The sequence below is a fragment of the Gymnogyps californianus genome, chromosome 1, assembly GCF_018139145.2.
Source record: "Gymnogyps californianus isolate 813 chromosome 1, ASM1813914v2, whole genome shotgun sequence".
NCBI lineage: Eukaryota > Metazoa > Chordata > Aves > Accipitriformes > Cathartidae > Gymnogyps > Gymnogyps californianus.
In genome coordinates, this window is record NC_059471.1 from 214,166,913 (window position 1) to 214,194,724 (window position 27,812).

At 43.1% G+C, this 27,812-nt stretch overlaps 1 protein-coding gene across 1 annotated transcript in view; it reads right to left on the reverse strand.

The window, feature by feature from the left end:
- Positions 1 to 24,149, reverse strand: part of TAF3 (TATA-box binding protein associated factor 3) — a 120,914-nt gene extending 96,765 nt beyond the window's left edge. The window contains exons 1-2 of the mRNA XM_050890900.1: positions 23,979 to 24,149; positions 12,471 to 12,713 (exon numbers count right to left, since the gene is read on the reverse strand). Of these exons, the coding sequence (XP_050746857.1) occupies positions 12,471 to 12,713; positions 23,979 to 24,144 (409 nt within the window). The 5' untranslated portion in view covers positions 24,145 to 24,149. The remainder of the gene's footprint in view (positions 1 to 12,470; positions 12,714 to 23,978) is intronic.
- Positions 24,150 to 27,812: the final 3,663 nt, after the last annotated feature.

The following is a 27,812-nucleotide window of genomic DNA, read 5'->3' on the forward strand; positions in this document are numbered from 1 at the left end:
ATTAGACTGTAGCAGAAACCTCCTCCGCTGTTTAACAATACGCAATGAAAACATTTTCATTTATTTTCACTTAAAAAGAGAGTCAGAGTCCTGTGACTGCATTGATAGGAACGATGTACACATACTTCTGGGTGTATTGCCTTGAACTAAGGAAAAAGGAGCTGGTTCTTTCAGATGGAGTGGCAGCGCACAGAAGTCTTCGTCTCTGACTCCCTTTGCTCTCGATAAAAGCTTGGAGCAATGAACTCTCAGGAGATTAGCGTACACACACAGTAGCTCCAAAAACTTTAGGCAGCATACATGTTCCTTTGAGTCTTGTACATGTGTTGTGTATAATGTGCTCTTTTTGATATTAAAAAGTTGCTAAGTTGTTCTCAAGCTGGAAAGGGTTTTCCATTTAGATAAGGCCAACAGCTACTGCATAGAATAAGCACATGTGTAACACTGGAGTCTGAAAGCAGCACAAGTGTTAGCCGTTTTACCAGGGGCTGATAAGAATTATTCCATTTTACAAAAATCCTACTGTAAGTTATTTAACCCCAACAGGCATTCTTCTGGTGGCATACACACCACTGCCAGCATCACCTTCCCACGTCATGCGCCTTTCTTTCACAGCAGATTATAACCAGTTATCCCTCTACTTGGCTATTTGCATCTAATTACTCTAACAGTCCACACACCTTTTCTACACATTGACTGCTAAAAATACCACGCGGAAATTATTAGCTATATTATGCACAAAAGCAGCCCTCATACGGATGTGAAAGGAAGAAAACTATTTAGATAAAAGGAATCAACATTTCTGTTTATTTGTCTCAGTTTCTTCAGTACGTTCACAGCACCTGCAGATCACATATGGTTCCCTCCTCTGCAAACACAGATGTGATACCAGGATGGGCTCTACTCCCTGTCCTGAAAGAGTGTAGCAACCTTGCATTTATTTATCATCATTCACACAGGTCTAACGCTAACAAAACACGCATGCACTGCTGGGTTTACCCTTAAAAAAGAAAAAAAAAATATGCTTGCTGCATGCATTCAGTCGATAGGACCTGGCCTCAACTCAGCATCACTTCAATTACTGCGGAAATGCAGTCGTCTTGGTGAGAGGATGCAGCGGCTATTCAGCGGCACAGAACAGCGCTGAGCGGTTTCTCCTCCACGAATTTGAAACTGCTCGGGGCATTTAGGTTGGCAGAACTCTATAACCCAACTGGAACCGCGCCAGCGGGGTTAACATGCTGCTCTTGAAAAGTGAGCCACTGAGGCTTTAATCACCACAAGTGGCAAGGACTTAATTTTTCATCTCATTTGAAATATGCCAGTCTCAACAGCAGACCAAGCTTCTTATAAAATGCCATCTACTAATCAACACCATTTCCTGCTCCATTGGATTGCCTTGGATGTCTCCTGTTACGAGTACCGCAGCAACCCCGCTTGGCTTAGCCTGTGACCTAGGAAAATCATAGCCCGCTACGGCAGGGCACAGGACGGATGATGTCCCGCACGCAGGACATATGGACCACTGATACTGCAAAATTCAAGCTCAAATTTCTTCTAACATTCTTCACTTTCCAAACCAGTGGAAGCATTTTGTCTTTAACCAGGCAGCGGGGCTAGTTTTTAAGACGGCAGCTTTATGCTGGCATCCCATCTGTATGAAATTATACCGGGGGGGGTTTAGAAGCCGTGTTGGGAGTTCGCCTCACCCAACTCTCTGCCTCTGCACAGCAGAGACGGACCAAAAATACATGCAAGGAGCTCAGCTTAGTGAGCTCACATGAGAAGGAATGCCTGTGTGAAGGAAAAACTCCTTAAGTACATGGGCCATTTATAAAACTGAGGTTTATACTGAGGTTTTGAAGAAATTCAGTGTTTCAGCCTGAATTGCCTTAAGTTTTAAATAGATACTATGCATAAGCTGTACTCCATGAAAATCAGCTCATCTAAGAGAAGGCTGTTACCTGCAACATAAGCATTAAGATACTTATCACTTTTTAATTCACATAAAGTTTACTTTCCCCAAGCGTCCTAAAAAATACTGAATTGTGTTAATATATGCAATATTGAGATAAACCCTTCATATGCTGCCGTTTGTAAGTGTAACTGAACTATATAGCAACACCGTAACAATAAAATTCCGCCTTGATTTTTCAGCTCATCATAACCAATGTGATTTTATATCATGTTTTTAAGGACTGAAAAAAAAGTTAAGGTATGATGCTAAAGGAGGATAAACAGATGGCTAAATCTCAGCAAAATCTAAATAGATTTTCACTTGTAATTCTAAAGCTTCTTAAAAAAACCATCCCAACTCAGGTTCCCTGGAGAAGGATAAGTGATTTTAACCGTAGCTTTTATCTTAAAAAAAATAAATGAATATACATGCGTGTTTTGATCACGTTGCAAATATTTGTTTGTAGAATATTTTATACACCCCCCCCCCCCCAAAAAAAGGCAATTGAATTACAATAAACCTTGCGGATCTGAACATGTAAAGCCTGTATTACAGAAAATTAAAACTGTTGCACATAAGAATGGTAAAAATCCATCAATTCTCTTTAAAACAGCAAAAGAAACTAGTTATCTCTGAGAGATTACAGATGAGCTATCACCTTCAGCAATATTGTGATTTAAAATACTCAGAACAGAACGAAAGCCTCTTTGATGAATGTGTTAAAAGTTTCTCATGCAAAACCAAATGCACCCTTGTTTTATATTTAATTTGCAATAGGATACCCAGCAGCCGAGCTATGAGAGCTTTTCTGGCTGGTGACTGACTGCCTGCTGAGATGGGCTCCCCGTGTAGGTAGCACACGATTGAAGACTAAATCCTCAGAGCTGCATCTCAGCTCCCTTTAAAGCTGATCTGAACACACCGGACTCGAAAGGAAATGAAAAGTGAGTTTCTCTCCCTTCCTATGGCACCGGGACTTCCTGTGTTTTAGCGATTGGTCAAGAACTATTATTTCCTCCATGCTATTCCCAATTGTGACTGTCAGGCGTAATTAGCGTTGTCCGCGCACAAGCGCATAACATTTGTTTAAATACGCCTGGAACAAAAGTCCCACATGCACAGAAACCTGGAGAAACGTGGAGAAACTTGGAGAATATTAAGATTCAAGTATGCTGTACCTGAACGAACATGCTGCTCTAAACATTTAGAAATGCAAAGTTCATTTGCTGAGATGAATATCCACAAAAATCTATGCAAGATAAGGGGTATTAAAATTATTCACTCTCCAATTCAGGATGGATTATTTGGCCAATCTGTTAAGCCGTACCTCTCAGACGCACAGAATCAGTACCATCCTCCTCCCCTCAGGGAAAAGAGCTCATAACGTTTGAAGAAAAGTATGCTTCATCCCAACCGTAAGAATACACATGAAACACAGTCTTCCTTTAACACAACTCTTTGGAATGGGAAAGCAGCAGACATCAACAGTGCGAATGCAGAGGGCAAACAAGTTCACCAAAGAAAATAAATTAAGCAGAATGCTGCAGATTGTAAAGTGGCCAGAATAAAGGCCATTTAAGTTGTTATCGGACTCTTTTAAACACACACACGCAGAGCTGAACTTCAATTTATCTCTCCATATAGAATACCACCTCTGGCAGCGTGGCGTCATCACTTACAACCATGATTGAAATATTAATCTCAAACCAAGTCAGAGAAATTTGCGACTTGCTGTGCTACCACCTGAAGACCCTATGTTTTCCAGCCTTGGGCTAAATACAAGCCAGATCCAGCCCTGCTCCAGTTTGACAGTGCTTCTCAAAAACACAGGTATGCTATGGTAGCTTTTGCTTAACTGATCCAAACAATATACATTTATACACAACATGCAGACAGAATTACATTTTACCTAGTCACGCAATACACAGCTGTTCAAAGAAACAAAATCCAAACTAAAGAAATATACAAAAATATTGTCTTGTCATCAGAAAGCCGTTAATGTTTCTAATGAGTGCAATTACAAAAATGAAAGATTCCAAAAAACACTCAGTTACAGATGAACTTTAATTATCCAAGCGTCTTGCTACATGAACCAGGGTCATGTCTCCAAATGCCTTCTAATTTGAACTCTCCCTGTTACCCATCCAACTTTACATTTCACAGGCTCTTGCCGAATGAAGTGGAACTGCCTACACACAAAAATGAGTTATTTCTTCCTAATGACTTACCGACTCACTAATATTCCCTTTAGTTGAGAGTTGGAGAAAACAGGAACATGTACCAAAGGTGAAGACTGGAAGGAGACACTGAAGTTAAGAGCTGTATGGCAAAGTTATAGTGCTTATCTGTGTGTGGCAAAAGACAAATAATTCAAATGAGCTTTCTTAGTCATAATTTTAAAAATTAGAAGGCAGAGTTCCTTAGTCTTAACCTGGATTCTACCACATACTTGTCTGCAGAAGCTTGTAATGAGTCATTCACCTGATTAATGCAAGAGAGATACGGGTCCCGTAATCCACTAGTGATCTTCGTCTAGACAACGGCTTGTTCTGATGCTAAGATCAAGGTTAGGCTCAGCTACACTTGAAAATGTGCGTGTAAACACCGTGCAATGTCTATTCCTGAATAGCTGCAAGCATCGATATTTTTCACAGGAGGAAAAAAATGTTTCAGACACTTCAAAAGTGTTTAACTGAAAAAAGTTACTCTGCAAGTAACTCTTCCCTGGACAGCAGTGTTATTCAGAAAAACTACCTGGAGTACCAACTCCTGAACTCCAGGCGTGGACCCTTCCCCATGTCCACGCCACAGCTGTTAATCAGCAGCAGGAGGATGCTGGCATTGCTGGAGAAACTTAAGTCCGCATGTCTCAAAATCAGATATACATATGAGGTCTCAACCAACATGTTCTACTTCCACATCCTTCCCAAACGATTCTCTCAAGTACAGTACAAAATTAAAAGGCTTGCTTGGGTTATGAGCCACGTCTCAAAGTTTGGCACAAATTCCTGTGCAGGGGGGCAACAATCAAATTTGTGGTCTTGCTCCCAGTAGCTAAAATAATTTTTATTTGCTTTTTAAATGCCAGGAATTGTTAGTAATCATTAACATTTTCATTAAGTTAAAGCATCCTTGGTGGCAAAAGTCAAAGAGAAAAAAAATAAAAGCATTTGATGAGAAGAAAAATAGGCAAGGCTCCTGCATGAAGCGCAAGCACTGAAAAATAATAAAGTTACAAGGTCAGCCCTTAAATTAGGCCAGTTGCACTTTTCTTTTATCCTGCTTTAAGCAGTGGCTAGACTTTCCATTTCCCACCCCCTCCCCTAGAGTCACGAAAAATACTCAGTGCAGTAAGCGAAAGTCTGAAACGCTTGAGAACAGTAACACACAGCTATCAGACGATAACCTAATTTGAAACTTATGCTCTCAAAGGCACAAAGGTGTCTGATGATCCAGATGAAATAAAATCCTCAAGTATAGTAGCAGTAGACAGTGCAGGAAGCAACGCAGGCGCTAAACAAAGTCATACATTGTCAGAAAAGGGGAAAAACTGATCTGACATGACGAGTCAAGACAAGTGACAAAAATTTTGCTGAAAAAGGATCAGTAGGAAATTAAAATCATGACAGCATTTCTGTTCTAAATACACAAGACAATAGAATCCTTTTATCATAAAGTCCCGTTTTTTCCTCCGGTTTTATTATAGCCAAAATTGCAATTTGCACATCACAATGCAGCGAAAGAATCCATGACTTTCATTCCAATTCAATGTAAATAATTTACTGCAAAAGGCTGGCTTTTATGAGTCAACTTCTGCATTGTGCAGTTTTTATTTTGAATCCTTAAGAATCACGAGTGACTTGTAAGTTATCTAAACAGGTCTGAAAAAACAGAAAAATCTTTGTGGGAAGCTTTTAAAAGGATGATATCCCCTTGAAGAAAACTTACATTAACTTCATTTAATTTGCTATATGCAGCGAATAAAACTAGATAGCTAAAGAAGCTAAAGAAATACATTTTCACAATGCTGAATTTTTATAGTTAGTATTACTAATGCCTCGTTATTACTTTTAAAAAACTGGAGTCAGCGTCTTTATAAAATGTATTTTCTGATTTGCTTATTCAGGTACAGCTAGGTTCCAGCTCGTTTATTTGTTTTGAAGGTTACAACACTTAAAAGACCCCAACAAACAAAAACATGAAAACCCATCACAAGCTGTCTCCCAAAACCAATGCAAACACTTTTAATCCATATCCTCCATTCCCCACTTCCAGCTGCCACTATGCTTCTTACAAAAATAGCAAGAGGTTTTTTTTTTTTCCAAAGACATGAATGATTAGGAAAAGTTAGGTACTAGTCTCCTACAGAATATAAAATAGTGTATGCCTCTGTCTCCATAGTCTACGGATCCCAGCTATGTGATTTGGTTTCTGCCACGGATAAAGTTTTACTATGGCACTTATTACATTGACTTTTCTTCCCCCCCCCCCCGCCAAGTGCTGCAAATTAAATGAAGCTCTTTGGTGAAAGTCTACTTAGCTTCACATTTTAAGCTTTTTTTTAAAAAAAAAAAATCTTCCTCCTTAAATCCTTTCTTGCAGTATTTCACTGGAAATTATGCTTTCGATTATGACACAACTTCTTAAGAAAAGGTAAAGATACAGTTGTCTTCCCAATTACAGCTTTATCAGCATGCCTTCTATAAAAGAGTTATTTTTCTGTCTAATGGCAAGATTTAAACCAGGCACATTTTCTCTACACTTTTTTTGTTCCTGTCTCATATTTTGCTTTTTCTTTGAAACCTGCCTCTCCTATTGGCTCTTTCCCAATGCCTTTCTTCTGTCTGCATCTCAAGCTTGGCTGCCTTTCTCATTTTGTCTGTTTCTCCTGTTGCTTCTTCCTTGCTAGGCTGATGCATACGTGAAGACTCATTCGCACAAAAGCAATCAGCGTCTAACACTCAGCATACTGCACGGACGGGTAAAGGATGCTTGCAAATACTCAGCAACCAGGCACGGTTAGCAGCCAGGAGCAAAGCATTCACAATCTGGCAGGGGTTTAACTCTTCAGACTGGTTGACTACACAGTACCTGTTTGTTGATAGGTGGTGGTTTCCTAACCAAGTATACTGGAAAAGCTCTGTTGAAAAGATCATTGCTGCTTTTAAATCATCAGTGCAGCTGTTAGAATGAAGAAGAGTTAGTCTGTGGGATTAAACTAGATCTGGGGAACGGCAGAAAGGCTTAAAAATGACAACAGCGAGACCTGTGTTATCAAAATGGCAAAGTCGATATCCCAGTATCCTTTTTAAAGCCCATCACGCGCTAATTTAGAAAGAGGTATTGGCTTTGTTTAACCCTTGAGGAAACCAGAGATTGAAATGATGCTGGTCTGAGATCCAAGACTTGCTACATTCAGTACTGGACCACATCCAAAGAAAGCACTGCTAGACTGAGGGGCCAGCGACAATTTTAAAATCTGATATATCTAGCCACTGGAGCTAGACACTAATGCTTTATACCACCATGATGCTTAATGCTTTATACAATTACAATCCTAGCACCGGTAGACCCTAGATATCAGATGCAAAAATCATGTTATTTTGATTAGCACCTTGCTTCACACACACCCCCATTCGCACCAATTCAAATGTGATTTTTAGCAACTAACATTGTACGAAAAAACTAGAGATGTTCTGAGATGACGTGTAATTTGACAGCTGGGTTTCCACACTTCCAGGTGGCTGCAAACATCAGCTTTTGGTGGGTAACAGGTCCTAACATCACATCAACAGCAAAGAGGTGAAAAGGCAGGACTGTAAGAAGATCAACAGTTTTATGCTTTGATCTGCCAGGGAAATAAAATGCTCTGATAGAAAAGGCTACAAATGAATCCAAATTTGTACACAGTGCCAAGAACTGGTCCTGACTCAATGATCAGAAATACAACGCCAGTGCTTGAACACACATCAGGAATGAAAGACCACAAAACTTAATGCCTGGTAAAATTACATTTGTTTCCAGATCATCTTTAAGGAAAAGGAGCTGAACCTCTATGAAGTGGGAGTGAAGTGGTATGAAGCAGAAGACAGAAAAAAAATAAAGCAAGAATTGAGGAGGAAGTTTGACTCCCTAAAAGCTACCCCTTCTCCCCACAAAAAATCTCAACTACTGGGAAGAGACTCTCATGTTTTTTCCCTCATATCCTTCTGATGTACCCCAGCACGATTAGTGTAAGAGAGGAATGATGGTCTAATGCAAATATAATACACTACAAACAGTATTGCATGCACAAAAGCAACATGTTTTCTTCAGTCTTCCAGTCAGAGAAACAGAGATGGACTACCTGTGACTTCAAAAAGTCAGAAAAAGAAAGCTGTTGACATAAAGTGGTTTGGTTTTTTTGTTAAAAAAATCATTATTATTATTATTATTTAAAATGAGGTAATAACAAGAGGCAGCAAGCGCAGGTAGAAATTCATTCCAAGAAGCTTAAAAATAAGGTTACCATGGCACATGTAGGATTCACACTTCACTTTTCTTTGTTTTAATTATGGAGATCGATACACGTTCTTAAAGCATGAGGACCCAGGGTTCTCAACATTATCACAAAATGTAATAGTGATTACTATTAGCTGTGGAAAAGTATCTGGGCTTTCTCAGCTGGCCTAGTTTCAGCACAGTACTGTTTTGCTTCAAATGCAATCAACAAATTCTATGAAACTGATGTATTATTGCAAAATGTATGTTCTTTTACATTAAAGCACAAGAAATAAAGCATGACCATCATGTTTTGCAACTAATTTATTTTCTTCTCCTTTTTTAATCTGTCTTACAAGTTTACCATGACATTTTAGTGACAACAGCGCTAAAATAACTCAAAAAACAAAAAGGAGACTAATTAAAAATAGGCAGACAGCGAACATCATGATACATTGGCATAAAATTATCCCTTCAGTGTCCTTTGTAAAAATACTGCTAAAAACCCAACATTTGCCATGGCAATACTGAGTCAGATTGTTTTATAAAATATATAATTTTATATGCAGATCCTTGCAGTGCAAGCATTTGGAATCTGCACCAGATCATTTAGTTAGTGCACTTTACTGAAATGAGGCACGACATATTTAAGGGAAGAAAACATTTTCTGCTTTCTTGAAACAAAACTTGTACCACTGAACTGAACTTCCAACTGACACAAATTACAGATCTTGAAAACCTATTTGCCTTCCTCCTTTTCCCCCACAACTACAGAAATCATTCAGAGAGCTGTTTCAGCATTTCTTACTATTGAGTACATATGAAGGAAACGGCTTCTCTCACGCTGGACAGGACTTTTTGCTCTTATTGAGTCTTTGGCAATGATAACTAAGACATCGCACAAGCTGCTGGGTAGATTGTATACTCTGAACACAGCAGCACCAATTCTAGAGTAAGTGGAAGTAAGAAGTTAGTTACATGTGCAGAACTAGAGGACTTTTGAGAAGGAGGTTAGCAACACCTACTGGTCATGGTGCATACTGAATACTGTTCTTTTCTTTAAAATGAACAATAAGAAAAGCTTTTTCTTACTAAAGCACCTAGCTAAAATTACCTGTGAAGTCAGTTTGTCACCAGAGATAATACTTCTAATTAGATCAACTGATAAAATTAAAAGATATTACCTCTCCCAATAAACCTTGTTCTGCTCATACCCTTAGACCGTCATGGCTACATTATTGCTAAAATATATCAGCACTAGTAATTTCTGAATCATATCAGTAAATAAATATTCATAACATGAGCTGAGCTCTAGGCTTCGATATAAAATGGGACATAACGAGTCTTCCTGACAGTTCCTTTAAGTGACTGAAAGATTTACATTATACATTGTAACATGCATGAAGCCTTCCTTCATTACTAATTATCTTTATTGCCTACTCGAAGCTACTCAAATGTTATGAGCTGCACAATCTTAGCAGCAGCATGAGTTTTTTTATGCTCTATAAAGATCTGCAAACTATTCAAACAGCTTCTGCAATTCTTCAGTATTTTTACGATGCATTCCTTTAATCTGCAAAAGTAAAAGTTTTTCTTCCAAATTTTACTTGGAGTAAAATACAACAAGACATATACAACAGGATTTCTTGATCCACCTCACCCCTTCCAAAAAAATCCATAGGACACAAAATTACAAATACCATTTTCAGAAAACACTTAATTCAAAACTAAAATGTCCTCAACCATAAGTATTTTAAATCAACTATAACAAACCTGCATTCAGCAGCTGTATTTAATGCTTGCTTTAAATTTCCATTTAAAAAATATTGTATTCATTTTTTGAAGTTGTGTCTATAGGTCCTCTGATACACTAGCCTTAGGCATTAGAAGTTTTCCTGGTTCTCATCCAACTTTGGAAATAATATCTTCTTGCTTCAGGTGTTAAAAGGATTCATACATTATTTATAAGGACTGCTAAAATCTAACTCCTGGATCTAACTTGCAAGAGAAAGGGTATAAAAAGTTACATGCAAAAAAAGCGCACAACTGTCCCCATTTCAATTTTTAGCCTCTCTTTCTATGTCAGGTATTGCCAGACTGAGTCTGTAATGCTCTCATCTCTCACTCCCCATGTTCAGATATTGATCTACAGCCGCTTTGAGCCTTGTTGAATTTGATCTTTCTTGCATATTTTTAAAGTAAGATTTTCTAAGTAAAAAAACCCACAACCCAAAACGCAAAACTGCCGGGTAACTTGTTACACTTCAAAGATGCTGGATTTCTCTGACAGAATGGTGTTTGTTTACCTCCTGAAAAATCAGGCTAAAGTGTTTCAAGAAAGTAGCCAGAACAGGGTAGCTAAAATCCCTATTCACTTCTCAATGTCTTCTTCCTCTCTACTTTTCTAATGTTGTCTACATATATGATATTTACATTCTGTTTGTCTCTTCCTAGTTTAAGAGAGTTCATCGTTAGATTTTAAAAACAACCCTTTTAACAAACTTCACAATGGGGAGATTTTAGTATCTTCTTATCAATCCAATAAAATATTTCTGCAGTTTCACTGAAACTCAGCAGTTTCACTTCCTGGGTTATATTAAGGCAAGAGACATTAAAATGCTATTGATCTATAAAATAACTACGCATTCTATGCAATTAAAGAAAACAGAAAAGTCAGGTCTGCAGAGCTTGAGAAATATTCATCAGCATGAGTAAGTCCTCACATTGTTACTGGAAATCGCGTATTTGTTCTGAACACACTAAAACCATTGTATCTGATAGCCCTTTACACTTCAGATACCTGTTCCTGACTATAATTTCACTTAGTCTAGCTGGAGCACATACTACCTGTGTCTATCCAGCTGAACATGATATATGAAAGACTGAACGTACACTTACTACAGCTTACTAAATCATTGAAAAACTGCCCCATGCGACATTTGTACCAGCAGAGCAATGGATTTCGTTCACCCAGTAAGGTGATGTTGTTTACGTTCATCTTTACACTGCGCAGACTTTTTACACATATTTCAATGTTCAGACTTTGAGACCTTAGTTCTTAAAAAAGAACAATGTGCATAATAGAGCATGATATCCATTCTGTCCTCACAGAAATTATAAATTAAATAACGTTCTTCTGTCTGGGATTTTTGTATCTGGTCCACAAGCTTACATAGGTTTATTTCCCCACAAAGTATAGCTGTGCGATGTTCACTATTCAAAAGGAAAGTTAAAGTAGGTCGCGTTTCTTAAAGGTTTATCTTATTGGCAATCAAGTCTCATGTAGCTGAAAAACAGAAAAAATGATTTTGCTTTTTCCACTGCCACTGTTAAAATTCTCAGGCTAACTGCAGCTCGTAGCATTTGTATAGTTGGTTTCACTGTTACAGTGATCCTCAACCCCTGCCTCCCTGGGACTTTTATACAAGAAAGGGAAGGAGAGCAGTTGGAACAGTGATGACGAAACCCTAATCAACATTAGCAAAGAGAATTAAAAGCAAGCACTGTGCCTCTAAACGACTCTTACTTCCTTATTTTAAATCTGACTTCATTTTAATTGGAAGAGGTTTTGTTTCTTTGGTGGTTTTTTTTTTTTTTGTTAAATTTGTTCAAAGGAAGAAGAAATGGCTGTGAGGAACTGGGAATGCTGTGCCAGTCTCGCCAGCCTGCCGCCTTCTACCTTTACCAAATTATGTAAGCCCTTGCAGTACATGTAAGAGGGAGGCTAACACATAAAAGGTAACGTAAAGCATCCATTTCTATTGTCATCCGAAAACTTAAAATTTAATACACATTTCTATAAAGCAGTTAACACAGTGTATTTTGACACCAGTTAATCCTGGAGGAAAGTAAAAGAGCGGAAAATGAACTCGCCACAGCACTGCTACCTGTTGTGAAACCATGCTTGTGTAACATCCAGTGGGTCCTTTCTGAGCGACTGCTATGGGGCAGCACAACTCGAACTGCTCGAGGATGCAAACAAACACGCAAACACACAGGGACGAAAATTTAAAGCAAAGGATTAATTTCGCACCTTCTTGAGAGGAGACAATAGGTGGCATATAATCAGGGATGTACTCCTTCCTTTCTTCCGCATCTTTACTTCCCGGCTGGGGAAACTGCAGGACATTGTTCTTGCTGACGGGAAACGAAGGGATTTGATGTGCGAAAGTTACAGGTTCAATATTGTGTATATAATCTTCTAGCTCATGCAGGTTAACCCCCATAAGCTTGAAGGCATCACCTACATCATCCAAAATTGGATCTGTGCGGCCATCTGTAACAAGAAAACAACGAAAGAACAAGATTTTTGCAAAAATCCAGCTTAAAAAATTGACCTGCAGATCTACACTTAGAGATTACAATCCACCACAGCTCACCACCAGTAACGGAGATTACTGCCCCACAGTTCTACCAGGTTTACTGTTCATCGGGCTATACGATGTTTCAGGCTAAGAACACACTCTCATTTAAAAGCGTTTTGTTTCGATCCATATCGCTTTGTTTCAATTCATACCATTAAAGAACTGCAACTCAAGAAGCAAATCAAGCAAAACCGAGGGAGCAGCAACAGGCAGCTTTACCTAGCAACAGTCAATTAACACTGTGCAACACCACTTAAAATAGTTTTCAATTTCATAATGTACATTCAAATGAACAAAACAAGCCCTCAATATGCAGAAAGTGCCCCTTTACCAGTGTGTAACAGACTACATGTTATTTTTCAATCTAGAAAATGAACAATTTCATTTTGTTGAACCAACTGTAGTTTACAGGTAGCATAAAAGAAGGTATCTCCTGTATCTCTTGATAACAAAAATACTTCACGTAGTATCTTTCCACCAGATGAAATCTACAGGCTTCGTAAACTATGAGTCACTTTACCTACCAGTCAGATATACCTCCTGGATGAAACACAGGAATATTAAGTAGTGGTCTGATGAGGAGAGAATATTTTATAGTAAACTTCAGGGACTGATTTCCTGGGGTGCAATTTAAGTTTGACTCTACAGCAAAAATGTTCTTTGCCTTACGAAAAGCATAGTGAAACCTTACCGGCCAAGCAGTCAGGATCTTTACTTAATATGACCTCCAAGAAAACAGTCCTGGAGAGGATGCAGTTTGTTCTACACATGTAATTTGGCTCAAAGATTTAAACTATACAGCGCAGAAGTCCTCCAAGTGCCTCCGTTTCCCTGACCTGACAGAGGGAAACCCCCTGAAGGCCTCCGGAGGGAGAACTGGACACCTGGCTTTGGTAGCCAAGGCACCGCTTTGAGTCTCATCCTAACTTTTCATAATAACCATAACACAAAAAAAGATGCCTTAAACCCCAAACATGATTTTTTTTAAAAATTCAGTAAAATTATACTGAATTATTAAAATTCTATTGAGTTGGCTTATGAAGATATTACAACCCTACATGATGATAAGCTGTGATTTACTTTAAAAAGTAATTATGGAAAACCAGCCCATGCTTATTGAAAGAATACAATCGCTATTGTGAAGCCCCAGCTTCGGAGAACGGGGGGATGCTCTTTTGTCTGTCCTTTAACCTAATCTCTTCTTGGTTTATCTTGAAGCCGAAGCAGTCGAGCAGGCTGGTTCTCACATCACTGGATGAATTCAAACCCCCAGCCAACTTACGCCTGCAGGTACATTTAGAAAATAAGAATTTTGTTCTAGAATTTCTCTTCTTAGTCTTGCGGTGAAGATAAGGGTAATACTCAGATTATGGTTTTGATTCTCAGCTCTGTAACACTGGCCTCTTGTGTGACTCTGGGCAAGTCGCTTGTGTTTTAATTTTCTCCACAGCTAAAAGGGAGATCAGACCAAGTTATCGCCTCTTTTGTCCGTCTGTATTTAGAACATGAACTCCATACAAGAACCATCTCGGATTTTGTTTGTATAATATCTAGTACAAGTGCAATACTAGTTTCCCCTGCAGACTCTAGGGACAGAGAAATGTGGAGACTTACAGAAACATAATTAAAGGAGGATATCATCACTCTGGAGTAGTTATGAGATGCCTATAGTTATTAGGCAGATGGAAGAGTGTTTTATCCTTAAAAAACTAAATTTAGATAATTGACACAGCTAAGAAATTTTGCGTTGTCACTTTTAGTTGCCTTCAGACTATGAAGATACCTTTGAACTTACTGAACCATTTTCTAAGGTGTCAAGACTTAAGAGGTACCAGTTGGACAGTCAGTTAAAAAGAAAAACTCAGGGAAAACTTTTAAACAAGCCCAGAAGTAGAGCATATTTATTCCCCGGACACTCCTGAAATCACTGGCTGTGCTGTTTGCAGGACAGGGGGAATGATGGTGGGCCTCACAGCACTCGTTCCCAGGTGGGCATTGCCTAGACCTGGAAAGCATATCAACAGGCACGGATATCACAGACGCTTGTGTCCAGTTTCCCTTGGAAGAACAACCAAGTGCACAGGCAGGGAAAATGCTGCAATAGGTTTCCCAGCTGGACAACGTGGGGCACAGGACTGCAAGATGCACCAGACCACCGACCCCCTCACTGGGGCTCCGTGAAGGTGTTTCGAGTACCTTACTCACTGTGCACCTCTTGACACCAGCACCGTCACGTACTCAGGGTAAAAGTTAAACCCAGTTTATCACTGCAATAGGAAAAGGTCTCTTCCTAGATCTGTACGTGATCTTTTTAACCTCCATAAAAGTGTACCAACGTGATTAGCAAGTGATAAATGCTAAAAAGGACTTCTTTCTACAAATCCTTATTAAGAACACATGGCAGAGAAGCAACTACTAAGTGTAATTGAAGCATGGAAATATTTCAGCAACCATATCAAAAAACAATTATGTGTGTTACAAAGCAGGTTCAAAAGGCGACCAAAAAAATGCTGAAGAAGGTTCAATTTTCCCATATCTTTGCCATTTGCCTCCAAAGAGACAATGTCAAGTCATAAGATTGATTAAAAGCTAAAAAAATTTTTAAACCTGCAACTGTCAGAGGGATGAAAGGACTGATCAGTTAACCTCTTCTTTTCAAGACAGAGTGTCCTCAGTGGTAAAAGTGTACCAAAAAAGTTTCAGGTCTGTATTCATATCTGTATTTAAATCAAAACATTTATCAATTGGAAATATACACAGCACAAAAATGCATTAAAAGAAATTGCAGGCGATTCATCAAATAAAGGCTTTATACTTTTATTTGAACAGTTTAGCATTCCTCTTCTCTCTCTGGTTTAATAAAAATTCACTAAAATAGCAGAAGCCAGACACATGAAAGAGAATGCTGACAAACAGGTAACACACTCTCTCCTGGTCTTGCATTTCGTCTCAGGCTTTTTTCTGTAAGTAAGCGACGCCAAAAAAAAAAAAGTTTAATTTGGGCATACTGAATTTGTCTCAATATTCTTCAGATATTTGTGCTATCCTCAGTTTAAAAATTCAGATACTGAAGCCTCCCAGTGAAATAATTAATCCAATGTCACACAGCGAGTCAGTGCCAGATCACAGACAGCTTTGGAACTTTCGGTTTCCAGTCTCTTGCTGTTCCTTATACCACAACACTTCAAATACTTTCTGTTGTCCAGGATTGGGAAGAGATGGAAGGAGGTGGGAATAGTTCATCCAGCAAATTACAACCCTCCTCCTTACCCCACGAACAGTGAACTAAGGAAATATCTTTCTCACAAGCTTTTAAGCTGTACTATCTCCCTGAATGGGAACCGTGCTCCGAAAAAGATATAGTTGTGGCAAACAGCAGAGCTAAATTAAGACTGTTCAGTTTTAAAACGGCTCACCAGAAACCTGTGCGAATGGCTGTGCAGTTACATTACTCTCAGCTTCCCTATGCACGAAGATGAACACCGTTTGAGGAGGAATCTGCACTCAGAAATGGATCCCCAAAAAAGTACAGCACCGAAACGATGGGGAAACAGAATCTACACAGAGCCGAACATTTGGGTGGAAAGTTATCCAGCCTTCCAACCCTGCTGCTCAGCATCAGCTGCAGATAAACCTAGCTGTCCACAGCAAAAAACAAATCAAACAGAATAAGGGCGGTGCACTACCTCCCCTTCAAGCAATAAAAGCTTGCTTTCGGTTTGTAGGGAAAAGGAATTTTTAGAAGCTACTACGGTCTAGTCATTTTTGTAAGTGTCACAAGGATTCCTCCAGCGCTCCAACAAACAAGCTGACCAATGCTCATGTCATCCAAAGAAACTGGGAGGGGGTGGTGGGGGTTAAGGAAAAACTATCTTACTTTCCTTAAATTCAGTCTCAGGAATAACTGATTTACTTTTGTCAAACTTACTCCCATCACCTCCTCTTTCCTGGCCCAAAGTTCGTATGAATCAGTGAAAAGTTAACAAGCGAGTAAGTACAGAACAGAAGAGCTTTTAGTTTCATGCCGGGTTTTTTAAAGGGAGCAACTGCAGCTCTGTAATAAATACATTGAGAAAAATTAATGAGTCACTACCCATGCAACATGTACAGTCTATTATAAATAGCTCAGCATTCACCCTCATGTCTGCTCTAAAAGAGATTTTTTTCAAATTTTATTTTAACCAGCAAATTATTAGGTATAGCTCCTCAGTATTTTTATTACAGGCTCTATCACAGATTCCTTATGCTCCAGCACGTCACACAACCCTGCCACGCATTAAATACCCATATATCTACACTGAATAGTTACTCCAGGATAACTCTTTCAAGCAGACAACACATCGCTTCCATCCAGCATCCACAAGAACAGTAGAAGCATACACAGCAGATTATTTAATAAGTATATATGCCTTACTTGAGTGCACTTAAGTGGGGAAAAAGGGTCCTATTAATGTAGTTACCAGGCAGGCAAAAGCATCTTCTTGCTATTGCTGCTCAGAGTCTGCTCCTTTTCCTGGTAACCTCATAAATGTCAAGCAAAAACCCAAGTTGTCCTTCTTTATTGGTAGCCAGCAAGAAGTTAATTAGCTTAAAAACATCAAGTTTTAAGGTTATCGGGACATAAAGAGGTACGTTTCTTGTAACAAATGTTATGGGCCCTGGATAGATACTTGTTACAACAGTCATTCAGCATCAGTACAGGGAATCAGCTCATTTAAACTGATCATCAAAATCTAATACTTTGATAGAGATTATGATTATATACTGATAAAAGTGAAGTAACTAAAAAAAAAAAAAAAAGTAAAATGAAAAAACTTATGAGGTAAATTTGACATTTAATTAGAAAGAAATAAAAATTTGGTTGATGCCAGGTCAATTCTCTCCACTGTGGTAATTCCCAATGAAAATATTGGTCTGCTGTTGCCATTCTTCAAAGAGATTTGCTATAATGAAGTTAAGTTTTCCTTTACAGGAGATTGTGCAGTGACATTGGAGCAGGTTTGAGCCAGCTCTACCTTGGTAAAATATTTTGCAAGATCTGTCATTTTTCCTTCCAGTTACAATGTTGCGCTCACCAGATCAGAACTTGCCTTTTTAATATAAATGCAGTTGCATTATTACTATCAATTTTAATATATTATTTAATATTATTTATATTTAATATAATTTTTATATATATACACATATAACTAGTTTTAGGTAGGCCTGCGGGGAGCACGAGTTGGACTCGATGATGCTTATGGGTCCCTTCCAACCTGAGATATTCTACCATTCTATATTTACATAGTCTTCAAAAAAGCTTCAGTCACACAATATGAAACTAAAGAGCAACTTTTAAAGTTCCTCACTGTATCGTAAATTTCAGCAGAAAAAATAAAAATAAAAAATCACAGCATATCCAAGCATATGCTTAACACTGAAAATTCAAGGAAAGAGTACTGAAAAACCCACTTCTACATGCAACACACCTCGAAGTTAATTATCTAGTTTATCACACTTCTAGTTTTAGCAGCAGATAAGCTAATTCTGTCCTGATGAAATCTGCCCAGGTGCCCTCAGTCATTAAAGTTAAGTAGCTTCTACCTGGTTGTTTTTTTACAGCAACGTAATAGAAAAACCAGGCTTTTGGGGGCATAAACCATGGCTCTCCTCCTCACCCCTCCCATGAATTGCACCATCCACATGAATATACTGGAAGTTGAACTCTCTTACTGGATGTGCTAAGTTAAGAGGTAAAACGTGATGTATTCTGCATGTCTATGACCAACCCTCCCACTGCCAAGCTGCATTAGCTAAATTCATAGCAAATGAAGCAGATACCAGTCTGTCTTCACTGGATAATTCCCCAATATAAAAAAACAACTTACACAAGAAAATCCAGAGCAGTTAACCCAAAGCACCAGCTGTGCTGCCACCTCTATCAAACCACGTGAAATGCGAGTGCAAAATGAAGCGGCACATAACAGAGAACTTTTCCCTTTTCACCTCTGCTTAAAACAACCAACAACAACAATGTAGAATGCTGCTCTCAGAAACCACACGATGTCAGTTTGTTTTGTAGTTCAATACCTTAATTACATACTCCAACACTGTTTCAAATATTTTATTTAAATTTTAGGATAAAAACGTGTGAAGTGTGCAGCATATTGAACAGGCTTCCTCTTACAAGCTTTCCACAAATTTGAACAACATAATGTGGTGTACTTTAACAGGAAAACCCTTATTTTCTCCTGTGTAAGTCCACTCTCTCCTCCACCCCCAACACAGTATTCAGAAGCATTTCACGGCATCAAACACATCTCAAGCCCGCTTTGCAAATCCTTTTGCCTTCTCTTTGCAGCCACAGAAGCTCCCATCAACTACAGCTACTGCAAATGCAAAGAAACAACAGCAGAAAAGTAATGAAAATCTTGAATGTAGCTCTCCTAATGGGATGTAACAGCTGGAACAAAGATCTAACACAGCTGGGAAAGCCATCATTTTCTTTTGCAACTGAGAAAATACGTGAACGGCAATGACATGCTTTTCAGAGCAATAACACACTGTCTCAATTACGTCAGAGTAAATCCATTCAGTTTGGAATACAAAGATTATGTCCCTCCAGCTGACAACCCTGCTCACTCAAACCCCACTGGTTTGACTCAGAGATAACACACTGACAATAAAGATGCTACAACTGGAATTTAATTAATTCTACTTATGCAAAACCATGGCAAAACTCAACTCATTCATCCAGAGCTGGGTTTGCACAGTAACTTATTTCAGAAGCAAAAGGAAACAATTCTGAAAAAGCAGGGAGATGTCAGCTGAGCATTAAGATGTCTTTTTACAAACCTTTTCAAGAAAGAAATACAGGAATCATTTTAAGAGAGGTAATACAAAAAATACCGTATCACTGGCATGAAAACAGCATATTCCCCTTCTCCTCCACAAAAAAAAAAAAAAGAAAAAAGGAAAAAAAAGACTGTGATACTTCCTTCTCCATTCATAGAGGGGAAAAAAATTCCTTTCCTCACTTTCAGTAAGCACACCCAAAGTAAGAGAGGGATACCTTAGTTCTACGCACTTCCAATTCCTCAAGCACCAGAAGGAAAAAGTTGTATTTTCACCATGTCTGCGTCTTTTCCTCCCATTCTTACAAACACTGCAGTACCTGTAGCAGAGGCAGCTGAGCTCGGGGGACAATGCTGCTCAACAACTCATCTCTTGCACAAGCAGTGATCCAGTTACAAAAGCATCTTCCCCAATATTTGTACTAACCATATCAAAGGACAGGTCTGACCAAGCCTAAGTTAGCTCCTTTTTCACCCCATAACTCGGTTCTCCTAAACTCTGTCTGTTGTCTCCTTTAATCACTTTACAGATCATTTCTGTTTAGATTGAGATACAGACTTCAGAGGTGCAGCAGCTGCACTTGTGCTGCTGGGAGATACGGGTTAATATTGCACAGTCCCATTTCCAGACTAACTATACACAGCTTCACATCTAACTAGCTCTCAAATTTGGGGAAAGCTTGTACAAGGACACCTATTCAACCTAGAATTGAAATCCAAAGAGTTTGCAGCGATACCACTAAGTCCCTCCTAAGCTCGGTTACACTGGCAGTGCCAGACTCGATCTCAATTATTCCTGAAATGATGAAGCAGAGGCAGGGCCAGGTATCAGGTACATTCAGCTCATCACTTTGCTTTACCAGGGATCACTGCAGCAGTGAGAACTTCTGCTTCAGAGAAGGGACATGACCACAAGCAGCAACACCTTCAGGCCATGCTGCTCCTCTCCCAACCAAGCTGATCATGCTGCGCTTCCCAGCTCATGGGTCTTTGCTCCACACACTCTCCAAATTCACTCTTGCAGAGGAAGCCGACACCTCCAGCCTTCACAGTTCCTCTGATCTTGAGGCTGCATCCACCACTGGTTGACAGCAACATGCCTCCGATACTCCTCTCATCCGCAGCTGTGACATCCTCTTTTAACACAGCTCCCACAACTTGCACAGAAGTGCTGGCAGGCTTTTCCATTCACATATTTCAGGGCTGCCATCCCTGTTACCTCTCCCATAACCTTCCGCAGTCCCCAGCACATTCTCTGAACTGGTGGTGGCTACGGTAGCCCCAAATCCACCATCAGTGAGTCACCTTCTCCTCACCCAGCACTTCAGGCAACCAAGCACATTATCCATCCCAACTCCAACCCCTGCTTCCTCTAAACGCCTTCCCCGCTGCCAGACCCAACCTCAGCAGCTCTGACCTCTGCTGCAGGGGCTCTCCAGGACTTCCCCATCCACAAGTACACACAGACGTGTGGAGCAGTGACATCCCACAACCCCACAGCTCCCCAGAACGCCAAAGGAAGGGGGAACACGTCCCTCTCGGTGCAGGAGGCACAAGCAGCCCTGTTTCTCCATGCACACGCAGCCTACTCCCACCCCTACAGGCCACCCTAGCTCCCCCCAGCCTCTCCACTATGTGCATCCCTCCCATCATCTCCCCCCCAATACTTACAGATCCAGCAGCAGCACTGGCAGCCCCATCTCTGCACACACATCACTGCTGTCGTCCCCGCCACGTTACAGCCTCCCTGCCCCACACATAGGGCAGCAAAGGCCTCCGCACACACACACTCGTGACCCTCCAACCACACTGACAGCCTGAGCCTTGCTCCAGATCCCCCGCAACACTCCCTGTGTTCAGACCTAGCAGCGACCCACATACTGCCACCTCCCCACACCCTCCCTGACCCAACAGAACATCAGCACCCCCTTCTTGACATTCCCGCACCCAGCAGACCCCTACCACCCTCTCATCCCCCCAGTCGGCATTACTGACCCAGGAACCAACCGGACATCCCATCCTCCCACACCCCATATTCTGCAGGTACCAGCAGGTCATCCGCCCCCCCCCCCCAGTACTTCCACTGCAGGCTCTGCAGGGACACAGACAACCCTGAGGGACACACAACTTCATCCTCTGTCACACTCCCAGATCCAGCAGTGACACTTGCTGCCCCTTCCTCATCCTGTCCACACACACACACTCCATACTTCTATGTGACCCAGCCAGCACTCCTCATACTGACTCCCAGACCTCCTTTCTCTTCTCCCCCTTGGTGTAAACTTACCCATTCCACACTCCCACCCCTCCCACACTCCCACCCCAAATCCAGTGAAGCCCTGGGCATCCTGCCCTCCACCACCACTCCCAGCTCCTTCTGCACATGCCACCTCAATGGCAGTGTTGGCTAACTCCAGTCCCCCACGCATCCAGCCCAACCTCTTCCACTGCATCCACATGAGGACACTCATACCTCATGCCACATCCACTAAAATTATCCCCAGCCCCATCCCTCCCGTTCTCCATACACATACTCCACACCTCCCACACACAGCCTCGTCACCTTCCCACGACCTGTGCACTACAGCTCCATCTCCCCCAAAAAACACTCTAGTGCATTCCTGCCTTCACACACTGCAGCCCCACATCCCCCATACACACGTTCCCAGCCCCACAGTACCATCGCGTCCCCCTGTACGCACACATCCCCAGTTTCACATATATGGCCCCATGCTGCCCTGGTATATGTCAATCCCTGACCACAGCCCCCTGCCCAATCCCACAGATGTGCATCCCTGACACCAGGCACCACAGCCCCACGTCATCCCTACACACATATAACCCTGACCCCACACAGCATAGTACACGTGCATCCCCTGCCAGCACTAAAGCCCCACACCTCCCCTTGCACACATGCACCTCCAGCCCCACAAACCACTACCCCCTTACACATACATACCCAACTCGGAACACTCCAGCCCCAGCAATAGTGTTCCCAGCCACCTCTCCCTCTGCCCATGCAAGTGACTCTACTCCCCCCAGGCACAGCTCTTGGACCCCATGCACTGCAGCTCCATCTCTTCACTCTTTACACACCTCCCGCAGCAGGGGTTAACACCTCCCATCTCCCTGTCCCATACACCCAGCCCACACCCTTCACCCTACAGCTTCAGCACCTCCCCTTGTGCCCACATCCTGGACCCTACACACACATCCCCACCTGCAGTGGGTCCCCACAGCCTCCTCAGCATTCCCACCAGGGCACAGACCCTGACCCAGAGGTGAGCCAGGACAACACAGCAGTAGCATCACATCCTCTCATGCACACATCCCACCCAGGAAAAGGGCTGGCTGCCCCTTCTCCCCTCCCAGTACACCCCCTCCCAGATTCAGAACACTACAGCCCCACCAGCAGGGCCAACAGTCCCGTCTCCCCCTCCTGTACACATGCACCCTGGTACCCTGCACGCTATAGCCAGAGAAAGGGGGGCAGCAGCCCCATCTCCCCACACTCCAGACTCACGGCCTCAGAGCTCTGTTTCCCCCAAGTCCACAGCCCCAACCCATGCCCACACCCCAGACCCCAGCCCCACAGCCCACCTCTCCCTCGCACTAGGGCCCCTGTGCACCAGCACTACCCCACAACTTCCCCTCTCATCCCCTCAGCCCCCTGCACTGCTCCACAGCCCAGCTCCCCTTGATTTTCCCCTAGCTGGAGTACCCCACAGCCCACCTCCCCAAAGCCTGATCTCCCCCACGGCCCCTGCACTGCATCACAGCTTGATGTCCCCCCCATGCTCTCACCTCCCTGCCACAGACAACTTCCCCATGCTCTCTCTCTACAGAACTGCCCCACAAGCCACCTCCCCATGCCATCACAACACTGCCCCACAGCCTGGTCTCCCCCATGCATGCACCTCGCACTCGCTGCCCCACAGACACCAGCGCTGCCCAAAGCACACCTCCCCATGCCCTCCTGCACTGCCCCACAGCTCACATCTCCATGATCCTCTCCCCGCAAAGCAGCCCTCAGCCCACAGCACTGCCCTACAGCCTCTCACACCACAGCTACCCTCCCCATGCCTCCACAGTGCTACCCCACAGCCTTCCTCCCCACAGAATCCCCTCCCCACGGCCCATAGCACTGCTCCGCTGCTTCCCTTCACAGAATGGCCGAGGCTGGCAGGGACTTGTGGAGGTCACTCGGTCCAGACCCCTGCTCAAGCAGGGCCACCCACAGCCGGCTTCCCAGGACCGTATCCAGACGGCAACGACTACGTGCTTTGCCGCAGCCCCTCTCCCCACAGCACTGCCCCCCCAGACCCCGGCCCGGCCCGCACTCACAGAGCTCGCAGTAGCGGTGGCAGCCCCGGCCCAGCCCCTGCAGGTACCGCTGCAGCACGTCGGTGAGGAGGTCGCAGGCCGAGACCTGCACCGAGTCCCAACCCAGCGCCTGGCAAATCTGCGCCACCGACACCCGCAGCAGCCACCGCGAGTAGGTCTCGCACATGCCGGCTCGGCTCGGCGCGGCGCCGCCCGGGCCCGCCGCCCGCCCTGGGCCGGGAGGGCCGAGGGAGGCTCACGCACAGCCCGCCGCCGCCGCCATCTTGGCGCCGCGCCTCCCCGCCGCCCGCGCCAGGCCGCGCCGCTCCAGCGCCGAGAGCATCGAGCGGGTCGCTTCAGCGTCGCATCGAGCGCTCGGCCGTCGGCAGGGGAGGCGGAGCGGGCGGGGTGGCGGGCGTTGATGGCGGCGGCGGCGGGCAGGCCGGGGAGCGGAGCGGAGTGGCTCGGCCCCTCCGAGAAGCCCCGAAATCGGGGTATCCTACAGCGGTGTGAGGAAAAGTTGGTGTCTAGGCCGCCTGTCGGAGCGCTGGGGGCTGGCGGGCCCCGGGCTGGGCTTCCTCAGGAGCGAGGGACCGCCGCTGCTCCGTCGCCTCTGCAGGCCCAAGTCGGCCGAGCAGGGGCCGTGCCCGTGAGGCGCTGGAGCAGAACCCAGGCGCCTCATTTGAACAAGCAGCCGTGCCACGTGTTACCAGAAAGCTGAAAACTCTTGGTCAAAACGGTTTATCCGGATTTTTAAGTTTTATTTTTTCTTTTCAACTGGGCGGAGGAGTCAGATGTCAGCCCTCTCTGCAGCCATTGCTGCCAATGGGTTTCCCCTCCACTGCGGGACCTGACGCATCCTCAGGCGGCTCATACCCACAGACATCAAATGTTTGCTGTCAAGACTTGCCATTAAATCTTTACTTTTGGGTGAAGCCCTTTAATTACTCTTCATGCTAATCTTGTCAGTTGGTCACTTTTGGTTTGGAGATTGTGGTTTTGGGCTGTCAGGCTCCACTACGTCACTCCACAGCTGTACGGCCTCGCCACGCTTGTTGCCATGTGTGTTACATGTATGGCCAACGCTGCATCAGGTTGGTTTTGGAGCAGGCTCCTGTGCTGGGGTGGAAGTTGCAGCATTAGGCCTGTGCTGTGAAGAACGAGAATCTGAGAAATGGGAGAGGACATTTTAGTGTAACAGAGAGAATCCTTTGACAGTGAAGAGACTTAAGGACACAGGAAGGAGCCTGATTTCAGACGCTTTAAAACAAAACTGACTTTAATGCCAGAAGACTTGTAGGGCATGTTTCTCCTTTGCAGCAAAAAAAAGGCAGATTTGTTACATTTCTCTCCTTTCTAATTTCAGTAATTCCTCCAGAGCTAAGAAAAAGAAGACTTTTGTGAATCTTTTCTGCAGCTGCAGTTTTTTGCACGTGGTGGAGCCAGAAAAAAAAATCATTTTTAAGAGCCAGTATGAGCCAAATTGAAGGGAAGTTTGTGCCATCTTTTGGGGAGTCAAACCTTGCAAGGTAACCTGTATGTAGGCAGGTAGATAAAAAATTGCATACGAGGCCAAGATTGCCTACGCAGTAAGAACACTAACTTCAGAAACAGATGTAGCAAAATTGGCAACAATGAGGGAGAAGTGTTTATGAGCGAGTTGTTTATTTGGGGAAAAAAACTGAGCAGGGAATGGATGAAACTATGGTGGCAAAAAGGAGGATCCAGAAACAAAAATAAGTGTTACTGAGTGGTGTGGGAGGTAGAATGAGGAGCAACAGAGCTGTTGCTCAATGGTGGCTGTGTATACACTAATAACACAAGTGCTAAACTGTAACTCGGTAATTGTGTGTAACTAATCAGAGCGTGAAGGACAGAATTGTAAATAATAGCGGTCTATTATTAGAAGTTCATTAGTTCACAGATTAGCTCTTTGATTTATTAGACCATTAGCAGTGTGTTGATTAGTCAATAAACAGCCTGGTCTCTTGGTATCAGTCACATCTCAAGTCTGCAACCTGAGGAGAGGGGAGCTGGAGCCGCGGCAGAGCCCTGCGGCTCATTGTTTTTCAGGGCAGGTTCTTTGCTCACTCCCTTCACTCCGTTGAGAAGCTTTGGGCACTTTTGAGCTGGCATCACATTTCCCATCTTAGAAACGTATTTTTCTGAGTGCTCTGGAAAGCTGCAAATGCGCAGGCCCCCTTTTTGAAACTTCACAAGTATTCGTAAGGGAATTAACGTGCAGTTTTGACACGGTCCCCCACAACATCCTTCTCTCTAAATTGGAGAGATACGGGTGTGATGGGTGGACTGTTCGGTGGGTGAGGAATCGGTTGGATGGTCGCATCCAGAGGGTAGTGGTCAACGGCTCAATGTCCAGATGGAGATGGGTGACGAGTGGTGTCCCTGTTGTGGAAGGTGGCAAAGCTGAGCTACATGAGCACGCAGACCACACCCGAACGAGACGTAAACAGCACGTGGCAATAATGGGATAAGATTGTCGGGCTATAATAGCACAGGAATGTATATAAGTTATAGAGGCTGTTAGTATGTTTTGGAGGGCTTTAAGGACTTTGTTTAGCTGCTTAAAAGTAGTCGTTCATGATCAAGCAGAACTCACAGCTTGCTTAATGCTTTTGTTTAACCTTGACCTATTCCCTGATCAGAGGAATAAGAGGATTCGGAAAGCCCCAGAGCCAGTTTGAGCCAGGAAAAGGAGACATAGTCACAACTAGCCTAAAAAAAAAAAACCAGGAAAGAGAAAGAACCCGCCTAGAGATGAGAAAAAGGACCCTGTGAGAGAGAAGGAGACCCCAGACCTGAATATTACCATTGGACCAGACTATGGTGTGAGGGGCGGGAATTCAGATTGTAAGGGTATAATTGCCCAGGGATTTTAGTGTTTGGGGTGCCTCTCCAGAGGCACCCAGCTCAAGCTGTCTAAATTTGTGCATGTCCTGGTTTTGGCTGGGACAGAGCTAACTTTCTTTTTAGTAGCTGGTACAGTGCTGTGTTTTGGATTTAGTGTGAGAATGATGTTGATAACACCCTGATGTTTTAGTTGTTGCTAAGTAGCGCTTATCTTAAGCCAAGGACTTTTCAGTTTCCCATGCTCTGCCAGCAAGCAGGTGTGCAAGAAGCTGGGAGGGAGCACGGCCAGGACAGCTGACCTGAACTAGCCAAAGGGGTATTCCATACCATAGAACGTCATGCCCAGTATATAAACAGGGGGGAGTGGCCAGGAGGCACGGATCGGGAACTAACTGGGCATCGGTCAGTGGGTGGTGAGCAATTGCATTGTGCATCACTGTTTTTTTCCTTCTCCCCCCCTTCCTTTTTTTGTTGCATTCCTTTTCATTACTATTATTATTATATCTCATTATTACTATTGTTAGTATTATATTTTACTTTAGTTATTAAACTGTTCTTATCTCAACCCATGAGCTTTACTTTTTTTTTCCTTTGTTTTCCTCCTCCTCACCCCACTGGGAGGGGAGGGGGAAACGGCTGCGTGGTGCTGAGTTGCTGACTGGGGTTAAACCACGACAGTGCACCATAGGTAGAATAAACTATGCTTTTTATTTTGAAGGCCTTGATTAGAGATTCTGCGTCAGGGAACCTAGGGTCGAGCCTGAGGGAAGGAGAAGTGCCTGAGGGTGAGTGTGTGTGTGTGTGTGTGTGTGTGAGGAGCCGGAAGGGCCATCCGTCGGCTCGCTGGAGTTGCCCACTGCAAAGGGACGCCAGTCCCAGCAGTTAAAGTCTCGGGTGGTGCGTGCAGCTCCTTGACTGGTGTGTGAATGCTCGGGCAGCGGCTTCTCCCTTAACAGTCCCCCAGGGGTCTTCATCAGCAACACA